The sequence below is a fragment of the Aethalodelphis obliquidens genome, unplaced genomic scaffold, assembly GCF_003676395.1.
Source record: "Aethalodelphis obliquidens isolate GAN/ISIS:26980383/991018 unplaced genomic scaffold, ASM367639v1 scaffold5, whole genome shotgun sequence".
NCBI classification, from domain to species: domain Eukaryota; kingdom Metazoa; phylum Chordata; class Mammalia; order Artiodactyla; family Delphinidae; genus Aethalodelphis; species Aethalodelphis obliquidens.
Window position 1 is genome coordinate 22,360,183 of NW_020837949.1, and position 12,703 is coordinate 22,372,885.

The following is a 12,703-nucleotide window of genomic DNA, read 5'->3' on the forward strand; positions in this document are numbered from 1 at the left end:
ACGTTTTCTTAAATAAGCATAATGACATTATCACACTTAAGAAAATAAGCAGTTTTGGGGGAAGGTGATTTATTTTTAACGTACTGTGAATCAAGCTGTAACAAACCAAATTCTGAAAAGTAAGCTTTTCATTAACCTTTTATGAGTTATTTAAGAGTAATAATACTATTTAAGTAATACACTGTTAATTTATGTACATGGATTTGTATATTTTTAGTTAAAAATAGGCAATGCTTTGTTGCCATAAAATAGCAAAGCATCAAAGTATATTAGGGACATCCCTGGTGGCGCAGTGGTTAGGAATCGCCTGCCAATGCAGGGGACACGGGTTCGAGCCCTGGTCCGGGAAAATCCCACATGCTGCGGAGCAACTAAGCCCGTGCACCACAACTACTGAGCCTGTGCTCTAGAGCCCGTGAGCCACAACTACTGAAGCCCGCGCGTCTAGAGCCCGTGCTCCGCAACAAGAGAAGCCACTGCAGTAAGAAGCCCGCGCACCGCAACAAAGAGTAGCCTTCTCTTGCCGCAACTAGAGAAAGCCCACATGCAGCAAAAAAGACCCAATGCAGCCAAAAATAAATAACTAAAATGAAAAAAGAAAGTCCTGGGCTGCAGTTGTCCAACTTGAAATAAAGATCAAAAAAAAAAGAAAAGTTTGTATGTTAAAGAGCTGTTTCTATTTTATCAATAGGCTTCTAAATATTTTGAGGTGTTTAATAGGAATTTGAACTTTTTAGAAAATGTAAATCTTATTTCTGTTTTGAGTATTTTCTTGGTCTCAAGATGGCCTTATTGTTTTTCCATATTCCCCTTGGCTTTTCTCTCTCTCACTTCTTCTGCAACTGGGTCATTTCTGACTATCTGACTTTGTAAATCTGCTGTATAAAACATTTTGTTGGGGTCGAATGGCGCTTAGATTTCTTATGTATCTCTCTGATACACTTCTTTTTTCTAAAACCTATTTGAAAAAATTATTTTCCATAACTTATGACTCTTAATTTTTCTTTTGAGTTTTTTACTTTATTATTTGGGAATCTGGTAGCAGAATAATGCATCTAGGGAAGAGCTAAGTTATAATGATTTTCCCATTTAACATTTACTTATATCATGCCAGTGTTTACTTTGGTTTCTGACATGGAAGCTTTAAATGAAAGCATAAACTTGAGAAGAGAAAAAAAAAAAAGCCCCAAAACTCCAAAGGCTAGTATGATTTACTGTCTGCTGGGTGGTAATGAACATGCTTGCTGTTTAACTTAATTTTTGCACTATCTTTGTAAAATTTAAGAAATACATGCATGCTACTTTTTACCCCTTAGTGAGTCTTAAGTGTTCAGTATATCATAGTAAGTTGTCAAATTGTTTGCTTTACTTACTTCTGGACAATACGTATTTATTTTGAAGAGGCTATTTTTAAATAAGTGATAACTTCCTCACTCTGAAGTTGTTTAGTTTAGTTGTAAACCTGAAAACATACAGCTAAAAATTATGTATTTTATTTACTGGAGAATGTCTTGCTTAGAATTATTTACCCTTTTAAAAAAAAAAAATTCCGTGAACTTTGGTTATCTGATTTTTGCATCCTACCATAGATACATTTGAAGGAATGGTAGCCCAGTGACGGCTCTCAAACGCAGCTAAAGAAGGAAGAGAAACTAGGAAAAGAACCTGCCAATCCCTTCAGCCTAAGAGTATGGGAAATTTCTACTTCAGGAAATAAGTATATCCCTTACGGTTCCTAAGGGCATCATTGTATTTTGTAGTACTGTATAGCAACTATTATTCATAATGATGACTTAACATGAAGAAAGGCTTAAGGGGCTTCCCTGGTGGCGCAGTGGTTGAGAGTCCGCCTGCCGATGCAGGGGACACGGGTTCGTGCCCCGGTCCAGGAAGATCCCACATGCCACGGAGTGGCTGGGCCCATGAGCCATGGCCTCTGAGCCTGCGCATCCGGAGCCTGTGCTCCTCAACGGGAGAGGCTACAGCAGTGAGAGGCCCGTGTACCACAAAAAAAAAAAAAAAGAAAGGCTTAAGGATATAGAAGGAAACTTAATTTTTTTAGATATTGTAAAAAAAAAAAAGTGTTGCTTAAGTAAATTTTAGTCATATGGAAATTAGTCAGCTTGTGTATTTATTTTATGTTAAAAAAATTGAATTCCTGGTTCTGTCTGACGCTGAGCCAGGTAGATACCTTTGTAGATAGATCATTTCATCTTCAACAATTCTGTTTGTGAGGTAGTAACCCCTCCCCAAAGTAAAGCCCCCCCCTTTTTTTTAGAGGTTAAGAAACAAACTCCGAGTTAAGCAGTTTACAAGGTGACTCCTTTTAAATCGCAAGTTTCCCAAGCTGCTTACAGTATATTGCCTCTTGGTTCGTCCATTTATACTTCAGATTTAGCATGTTCAGAACTGAACTTAGCATCTTTGTTCCACTTTGCCCTTAATAGTATCACCTCATCTCTCTGACAAACCTAAATCTATCCTTAGATCTCAGACTGGCAGCCTCAGTCTATGCCTGCCTTACAGCTTCATTCATGTGTTCATTTTATACATATTGATTGGGTACCTACTGTGTGCCAGGTACTCTTCTAGGTGCTAGGAAATGGCAGTGAACAAAATAGACAATCCTATTGGCGCGCGGGCTTCAGTAGTTGTGGCTCGCCGGCTCTAGAACACAGGCTCAGTAGTTGTGGTGCATGGGCTTAATTGCATGCCGCATGTGGGATCTTCCCGGACCAGGGCTGAAACCTGTGTGCCTACATTGGCAGGTGGATTCTTAACCACTGTGCCACCAGAGAAGGTCCCTCATAAGCTCTTAAGAGAGCTGCAGTAGCTAAGTTCTTCTAAATTGTCATGCTTGTTAAATGCTAAAGTTCTGATAACTGACTACATTAATTTTTCAGAACTTTTATAACGAAAAAATTCAAACTAGAGAGAAAAATATAATGAAAACCCCATGTACCCATCACTCAGATTCAGTAATTGTTGACTCAGGACCAATGTCCTATCTTCTGTACCTCTCTCTCCTAACTCTTCCCACACTGGATTATTTTGAAGCAAATCCTGGACCTACATTTTAATTAGTAAATATTTCAATTTATATCTCTAAAGGAGAAGGTTTCTTTATAAACATAACCCTCACAGTATTATTTTTGTGATATTTTGTTCGTTAGTGGATTAGTAGACATACCATATTTTTATCAAGAAAACTAGGTAGTGAAGGTTGCCCAGTTTCTTCAACTTTAGTGATGTGATTAATCTCAAGGAGAGTTTAAGCAGACTGGTCTGAACATGTGGATAGAAAGCCCACGCAAATTGCTTTTACCTTCTGCACAGAAGCAACCCGTTCTTTATCCTAGTCCCTTACTGCCATGGGCACAGCTCAGGGAGGCCACCTTCCTTTATCTTACAGACTCACTATCAGCAAATTTAGGAAGCAATGCTGTCTGAATCCTTGACCTGTTAACAGGCTTAGCCCTTGGCTCCCTTTCTGGAAAATCCCAGAAGTATATAAAAATCATTTCTAAAATCCCGACAGACACGTTTTGCCAAGAATGTCAGTTATCTCTTGACGGCTTGGCATTAACCTTTAAATATTACATTGTGTAATCATAATGCCATTCAGGGAAAATAAGTTGGTGGGTGGCTGGCATTTTAAAAGTGAAATGAACTTGGGTTCCTGGGAATGTTAATCATTATTCTACTGAAAATGCTGACATTCCTTAATAGTGAAATGCTAAGCAAGTAAAAAGCAGTATTTTACAAATAACTTAGAGGTGAGTAAAATGTGATTTTTATGGGTTTATTTAACATATTTTTACCAGAACAGTATCTGAAGGATATTTTATATTTTCAAGCTTTGAAAGTGAGAAAGTAATGAAGGAACCTTCTAGTGAGTTCCCACCAGGCTACTAGCCTGACCAGCACATCTCAGAAATAGATCATTGTAACCTGTCATTGTAACCTGCCTTCTCATTTGCCTTCCTTGCCCTTGACTTTGCAGCAGGGAGCAGAAAGAAACTCGTGGCCTCTACCATAAATATACATGGTAACAGTAGTCAAGTAATTTTATATTTTTTGTGGGTAAGTCATTCATTCATGGTGATGGAATGGCTTATTTTTAATGCAGTGTTTTTCTTTCAACTAAACTTAAATTCTTTTTTTCCATCTGATTTAGTGTCTGTACCACTCCAAGGCAGCATAAATTTAGTACAGCTTCTTCATTTTACCAACTTGGTAGAAGTTTTTAAAGGTTTCATTCAGTTTACTTTTAGCTTTTCATGTGAAATGGACTATAATAACACTTTAATTTACAGTATAATGTGTAATTTAAGACAGACCCAGTGTATCTGGAATGTGGGTTATACCAGGGATCATGGGAAAGAGGAGGTTTGGAGCATTAATTTCTAATCTCATTTTCACATGACCTTTTCAAAAGGAGAATCTTCTTTGAAAAGTAGGTAACAGCATGGACTAAATCCCAAACAGATCACAAAATGGAAGAAACCCAGACTTAACTGCATCTACATAAAAGATAGAAAAGATATCTTCAGTTTTCTAGAGGGGACATTCATGTGGATAACTTATAATTTTAAATGATTAATTAAGAGTAATTGCTGTAGATTAGTGTCATTCATAGCAAGTTAGGTCTGATTGATAGGGAATGCTGCTTTTACAGATTCTTATATTGTAAAATTAGTTTGACTTCTTTTGTTAAACTCATTTAATCCTCTACCTTACTTCATTATTATCCTTGCAAATTTATTTAGTTTAATGTCTGAGATATCTTTATATGTGGTACTACAGTGTATTCATTTTGACTACTTCTGGATACCCCAAGTTAAACAGAAACATACATTAGAGGAGCTCTGGTTGGGGAGAAGACACTAGTAAACAATAATAGACACTAGTAGCAGCCTGTTGCATAAATGGCTTATAATTCTTTTTCCTATTGATAAATACTTAAATTATTTTCATTTTAAAAATTTAAATAAAAAATATCTGTACATGTATCAGATAGTCTTATATTTAGTAAACTTCTTTTATTAAATAGTAACATATGTATAAAAAGTGCACAAATCATTTTTGTAGCTCATTGATAAATGGAACTGTAAATAAAAGTGTAATCGGCACTCTAGAAGTCCCTCTCAAACCCCTTTCCAATGACCAGGCCCCACTAGAGGGTGACCACTATCCTAATTTCTAACACCTTGATTCATTTAGCCTGTTTGAAATGTGTGTAGATCTTTGGTATCTGCTTTCTTTGACTTACTGTAATATCTTTGAGACTCATCCATTTACATGTACAGTTAATTTTTTATTGCTGTGTAATATTCTGTTGGGTGACTGTACCATAATTTATCCTTTTTACTGTTGATGAACTTTTGGGTTGTAACCTAATTTTTGGATATTACAAGTAGTGCTATATGAACATTCTTAAACGTGTTTTGGTGAACATAGCTATTCCTGTCTACTGGGAATAGTGCTGATGAGTGTGGGACATGCATGTGTGCAGCTTTACCGTGCCAACAGTTTTCCAAAGTGGTTGAAACCGTATCACACTCCCACCAGCAGTGTCTGTTTTTTGTTTTTTTAAAAATAACTTGAAAGAAGTGAAATTTGAGTAAAAGAGTAAATTCATTTTAAGTAGTATAGTGCTAAATTTGTCCTCAGGAATACCAATTTATACTCCACTGAACACTGGGTTTTATCTAGCTCTTTCATCTTTATGAATTAATAGTGGAAAATATCTCATTTTTAAACTAATGAGTTGGACTTTTTATGGCTTAATTTCAATTTTCTCAACTTGGCTCTTCTGGTCTTTTCTTTTTAGTTTGTCCTTTGTCCTGACTTTATTTTTTATAATATAGAAGTTTTAAATGTGTGTGTGTGCTTGCATCTGCTGATTTTTCCCTCTGTGGTTTCTGGCTTTGGTGTCATTCTTAAGAAAGCCTTTTATCCCCAAGGTTTTTTTTGTTTGTTTTTTTTGAGAACTTAGTTATTTGTAATTAACTTTGTTTATTGTAACTAGATTTGACTTTTACTAACACAAGGGAGCTTTTTTGGTTGTTTTTGTTTTAAAACAATTTAAACATGTACTTTAATTTATTACATTAGCATTAGCTTTGGAATATTTTGTAAGGAGGTGCCAGGAAGAATTTAGTACACCAAAGCATGCATGCATGTTTCGTTTGACCATGAGAAATGAAGCCAATTTTCCAATGTGGATACTATTTGAATCCTTTCAGTGTGCATGTTATTAAAATAGTTTTCAAAAAGAATGAGATCAAATAGGCTGAATTATCTTATTATTTAATATCTCTAGTGGATACTGTTCATTGCTCTTGAGCAAGGACTTTGCCAAAAATACACCTGGCCTCTGTTCTGTGGCCTACAGGACAAAGGATTGGAGAGCCAAATACTTAATTTCAAGCCTTTAAAACTAACATTTTTCTCTATTTAAGAGATCACTTAAAATTTCTTTGGCTTTTTTTCTTTTGTATAATAGTACACATAATTAAAATGTAATTTGCACTGGTGGTTGAGAAAGATGAGACCAGTGTGTCATATCTGGTTGTTGTTGGTGGTTTTTTTTAAGGTTACAGTGGGATTTGAGAGCTCCCCAAAGCCCCCACCATCTAAAATTTTTCTCAGTAGAGTCATTATTGGGTTAGACCACAAAGCAGAGACAAAACAGATATTAAGCCAGTAGCCCTCTCTTCTGCTGATGTGGGTTGGTTTGGTTTCTATAATCAAATCTTAGTACCTTAAAGGGGTGGGTCTCGGGACAAGTAAATTTTTGAGGAAGGGCACACAGAAGTGTTAGTGCTCTGTGATTCCAACCCCGAGCACATAAGAACCTAGAGGCCAGTCTCAAGGGGATGGAAAAGAGGGAGGAAAAGAGTAGGTGAAAATAAATACTACAGATAAGATTTAAAAAAAAAATTTTTTTTTTGCTTGTCTTTTGCATTTGGCAATGCTACTTATAGCAAGGTTATATCACTAGTTATTTTGATTATTCTCTAAGCCAGGGAGAAAATTATGGGGACTTCCTTAGTAAATGTGTAATTTTAGGAGCACAGCATTTCCAGTTCAGGAGAATCGGTGTTTTGCTGAGTGCTTGAATTTGACTAAAGGGAATGCTGGATTTATGTTAAAGGGTCATTGGGGATAGGATGGGGTGGGGACAGTACAGAGGGGAGAAAAACTAAAATTAAGTGCCTATTTTTCATACTTATATATACAATGTGGTCTTACACATTTTACATACTTAACCCATTTAATCTTCACAGAGGTCTGTAAAGTGGTGTTTTCCTGATTTGCAAAGGAGAACAAAAGGCTCACGGAGTGAGTTTACATTATTTTGTCTAGGCTCAAATTCAGTATATGGCAGTTCTAGGATTTGAACCCCAGCTTCTCTGAACCTAAAGCTCATTCATATTCTTTTCACAAGAGCGTATATTGCCTTTTAAATTACAAGAATTATTATTCATGTTTTATATTTTATTGCTTTCATTATAAAATGTTGGTAACACTTTAAATGGCATATCTTGAGGAAGCCATCTTTAGTTCTTCTGGGTAATATAAAGCCTGTGTAATTTCCTTTACCTTCCACCTTAGCATCGAGAGTAAGCATGAGGTTACGATCCTAGGAGGACTCAATGAATTTGTAGTGAAGTTTTATGGACCACAAGGAAGTAAGTATATGTGTTGGTATGTGTTTTTTATTACAATCTTTTACTCTATTCCTTAATAGACAGTGAGAATGTCAAGGGAGATGGTGATATGTGTAGTTTTTGAAAAGTAAATTTAATTTAATTCTAGAAGCAGTGAGGAAATCTTGCTCTTATCATAATTACTTTATATGCTTTTCTCTTTTATCTCTGTGTGACAGTATTAAACATGAATTGTGAATTCTGGGTTTTGTGGAAATGTTTTTTGTTGTTTTTTGGGGGTGAGGTGAGCATGGTATAGATTGAGACAGTAGGCTATTACTTACCAAATAACTGAACAGTGTTTGATACTTTAAAGAATCAGGTAAATTTGGGGGAGAAAATGAACCTTTGCTAACTCTAGATTTTTTAAAGAAAAGTATTATAATTGAACATAGAGTACCTACTAGTTATAGTGGTTAGTTAGTTATAAGAGTTCCCTGACTCTTGAAGGAATTAATTTGCAAGGTTCTCAAAACAGGTTAGGATTTAATGTTTAACTTACATTCAGATTTATCTTCTGATTTGGAGGCACAATCCTAATGTTTAACTTTTTTGCTTTTATTTCAGCACCATATGAAGGTGGAGTATGGAAAGTTAGAGTGGATCTTCCTGATAAATACCCTTTCAAATCTCCATCTATAGGTATGTAACTACCCAGTTTCTCTCCTTAGAGAGTTTTGAAATGGAAAAAAAAAAAAATCCTACGTTTTATGGGAGATCATTAATTTCAGAAATATTAACTTAACTGAATTTTTTCCTTTTTTGGCTTAGGTTAATTAGTAATTTGGTGGGGAGGGTACTTCCATAGTGTGATAGAAAATGTTTAAATATACCCTTTGCATGCTTGTAATGACTATAACTCTAGATTTTTCTGTCAGGGTCAGATTAAACAATTTTAAGACCCACTGTCCATTCAGGCTATTAGCAGTAAAATAATAAACATCTTAAATCTCATTTTAAATGCCAGATTGTTGGAATTCATATTTTACAGTGCCTATTCTAATTCTGCCATTTAAAAATCCTGTGTATATCCTACTTTACTTTTGTTCACTCCAACTCTGGGTACCCTTTTCCATTCTCTACATTCCTAATCTTTTTAGCCCTCTAAACAGCTAAAGAAAGTAGAGAAGAAACCTCAGTGGGGTTGTATAAAGGGTATTTTTTTCCTCACCTTCATCTTCTGCCCTAATTGTTGATATTAACCTATTACCCCTATTAAAGCATTTAGTGACAATTTAGGTATTTTAGCATCAGATGCTATAGAGGTATATTTGATTGAAGATTGATAACCTTTAAATAATTTGAGACTGTAGAATGGTAGTAACTTAGCTAACTTAAGCCCACTTTTAAAAATTTCATTCTGTAGATGATTTTAAAATGCTATAAAATATTGACCAATTTTAAGAAGGAAGAAGAAGATAAAATTGGAATCTATTAGAGCATTCTCTGTCACACTGAACCGCATGTTCAGAATTGTTAGTTTCAGATATCTTGCTACTGCTGTGGGCTTGTCTTCAGAGCTAATGCCAGAACTCTTGGAATTTAGACTGCCCCACCACCCCAAAAGGGTTTTTTAAAAGAGGTGGACCAAAGACATTCTGAGCTATATGTTTTGATTCTAGGCCCCCACATTTCTGTCTCGGATAAATAATGCAGGAACGTTAGAATAGTCACAGGCTAATTCCCAGTCAGATGCAACGGCCTAGCCCCCTGACATCTAGCTACTTTATATGTTTTAGAATTTCATGCTATAAAAATACTACAGAGCATCTATAATCCCTTCTTAGACTGGGATTCTTAGTGCTCATTTTAAGAATAAACTGGTGATTTCCTCTTAAGGGCCCTAAAGTTGAGTTTTTAAACTCAGTAATTGAGAAGATACTTTATGGATAATTGAATTACTATAAGGGCCTCCAAGTTTTAGAGTTATCAGCTGGTGATGTAGGAAGAGTGCTGTGAGGTGCTGAATCTTTGAGACAATCCCTGAATGTATCTGACTTAATACCTTAGCATACTTGGGACACCAGCCCTTTCTCAGTTCCATTCCAGTGTGGTGGAATGTAGGTTTCACTCAGTTCGGGAGGGCTTTTGTGTCACATTGGTTCCCTATCCCCCATTTGTCTTTTAACTTTAGGGTGTTTCTTTCTATATAGGCATTTAAAACTTTTATGTAGTTGAGTGGTATGATCTTTAAACCTTTACAAACAGAATGTCCAAACCATGTAAATTCATTCAAATATATTTCATACATAACTATTTACTTAAAGACTAAAAATTGGCTTGGTAAATCTAGTTTTGTTACCCTAGACTCCTAGTCAGAAAGGAAACAGTATAGCTTGTTGAAACTAACAATGAACCTATAGAAATGCAATTACATATCCTGTAGAAATGTAGTTTTTTCTCAAGTCTTGTCTTAACATATATTTCCAGGTAATATAATTATTTCATCATAACTTTCAAAGTGTAAATATCTAAACTTCAGACATTGTTTATTAACTAATGACACAACAGAAGCCTCTGTACTTTCTTAAATTAATGATGTAACATGAAATTGGTTAGGACAAATGACTAGGCAAATTTAACTTCTTTATAATTTTTCCTTTGCCTTTCTGTGTGCTTTTAGAACTTGGTAATACCTGCAAATGTGTACCATATTCTCTTAGGGAAGTAGATCTAGTTGAAATATTTGTACAAGCTGTCCTTGTTTCCTCCAAAGGAAGATTGCATAAGAGAGTTTTAATCAGTTGTGTGGGGTGACCCATTTTCAGGTCGTCAACAATGTAATTACTGTTAGAATGTGCGTTAAACATTTTGAGAGGTGGTGGCTCATGTAGAATAGGCAAAGATTCCTTTTTGAATTGTATAGATAGTTGCAGAATTATACAGAAGGGCAAGGAGATAAGATAAATCCAACTTCACTGCTCTTTTTAAACCCTGCCTCTATAGTATCTAGGCAGGCATACCCTTCTTTCTGAGCCAAATTTTGAGATGTGCAAATTTAGATTAAGTATTTTAATGTTTAGCTCTTGGAATTTTAAAATGTATATGTATATACTTTTTTGTTTAATATTACTATGTATTTTTTAAATTGTATAAATGCTCCATATCCACAGTAGGAATGTGAGAAGGTCCAGGTGAGCAAAAGTAAAGAAAAATTAAAATGTCTTATAGTCCTATCCCTCAATAGATATCATTATTTGCATAAAGTGCATAAAAATGTACTTTAAAACATTTTTCTATGCATATATAAGTGTATATGCAATGTAATTTGACAGGCTCATCTTTGATATATACTCCAAATACAGTTTTAGAGAGTTTTCAGTAGTTACATGATTGCATGAGGTATAACTACAAAAGTCCTTTCAGAAACAGTTTACGTCTTTAAGTAAGTTTTTACCCCCAAATAGCAATAAACTCCCTCAACTCCTCTGTGGAAAGAGAAGGAATATAAACAGACTCCTGGGGAAGTTATGAGCTTACTCTTACAATGCCATCATTGTTCCAAACATCTTAAGCTCATCTTTTGGAATTTTACATTCTCTTTGAATATCATGAGTGATGGCAAATCTTGATGCTTTGAAGCTGGATATAAATTTTTTGAAATGGCTAAAGGTCATTTAATTCTAGAGAATAAGATGAATTGAAAACAAAGTAACATCAGTTGAAATCTAAAATGAAATATGGTTGTGAAAGTGACTTAAGTTTAAGGATTATGTTTTCTTTTAAACTGGCCCTATGGGCTCTGTCAAAAGGAAATTATAAAACTCCTTTAATCAATTGTAATGTCATTGAAATATTTGCATTGTTTTCCAGAGAGACTGCTTTGATGTAAATTATATTTGAATCTTTAAGTTCTGATTTATTTGAAAGTACAGACTTTTATCTTTTTCATTCAGAAACATTCCTAGAATGCTAGCAGTGCTGCTGGGTGTGTCACTGTGTAGTTAGGCGAATGTGATTGGTCAGTGGACTGGTTCAGGAAAGAGTGGGAAAGAATGGTTCTGGCCCTGATTCTCCTTGACTGTGAGAATGATACTTATCAGAACTGTTGTTTCCTCTTCTAGAAAATGAGATAATGGAATTAAATGAACTCTGCATGTTTGATATTGACCAATGTATTAAATACTCAGAATACATGATATATGGCATTCTACCCAATAGTTAGGAAGGCTGTGTAAGGCTTTCACTAGTTGGGAGGAAAAAGTCAACACATACAAAATACTGCATTTGCTTTAGTGACAGCATTTCCTTGCTTTTTAGGAGAAGTGTGAATTAGCAGCTCAGGTGAGGAAGAAAGAGTATATGGAGGAGATAGGCTTTTACAAGAATTGTATTTCACATATTGAGAATGGTCTTTACAAAGCTTCAGAGATGTGAAGGTGAACGTAAGGACTTTACAAATACTCTTTCAAAACTGAAGTAATGCCCAGCCCATGAAGATTATGTTATATGCAGAGGAGTTTCTACAGAGACTGCCATATTCCATACTTCTCCAGATTCACAGTTTTCAGTCGTTACACGTGTGCTCATCTACTAAGGAAGAGCTTTTATCCATCAAAGATAAGACTTGCAGTTGCTGTGTGGGGAAATAAAAATGAGTGATCTCATATATACAGAGGTCACATGGAGCAATTTTTTATAAAAATTAAAAATAATCGATAAGCATAGGATACAAATGGTTTTGTGTCTAATCCAAAGAATGCAGATTAAAAAAATAAGAGAATATATGACTTATCAAATTGGCAGGTTAAACATTGTTGGCAAAGTTATGATGTAGCCAACCTAACAGTATATACTGATAAAATTTTGTATCCTTTGAGTGATTTTACTTAAAATAAGGAAATACCCAGAGGTGTACACTAAGATTTATATACAAGAGTATGTAAATTGCAGTGTTATTTTTAAAACTTAAAAGTTGGAAGCAACCTAAATCACCCAGTTGATAATAAAGTAGTTAAATTGTGGTACATTTTAATGGACAAAATGTT

General features: G+C 35.0%; 1 protein-coding gene across 2 annotated transcripts in view; it reads left to right on the forward strand.

Annotated features, from left to right (window-relative positions):
* UBE2H (ubiquitin conjugating enzyme E2 H) overlaps nucleotides 1-12,703 on the forward strand; it is a 101,268-nt gene that overhangs the window by 49,328 nt on the left and 39,237 nt on the right. For both annotated transcript variants that reach the window (XM_027101940.1, XM_027101941.1), the window contains exons 2-3: nucleotides 7,621-7,697; nucleotides 8,283-8,357. In XM_027101940.1, the coding sequence (XP_026957741.1) occupies nucleotides 7,621-7,697; nucleotides 8,283-8,357 (152 nt within the window). The remainder of the gene's footprint in view (nucleotides 1-7,620; nucleotides 7,698-8,282; nucleotides 8,358-12,703) is intronic.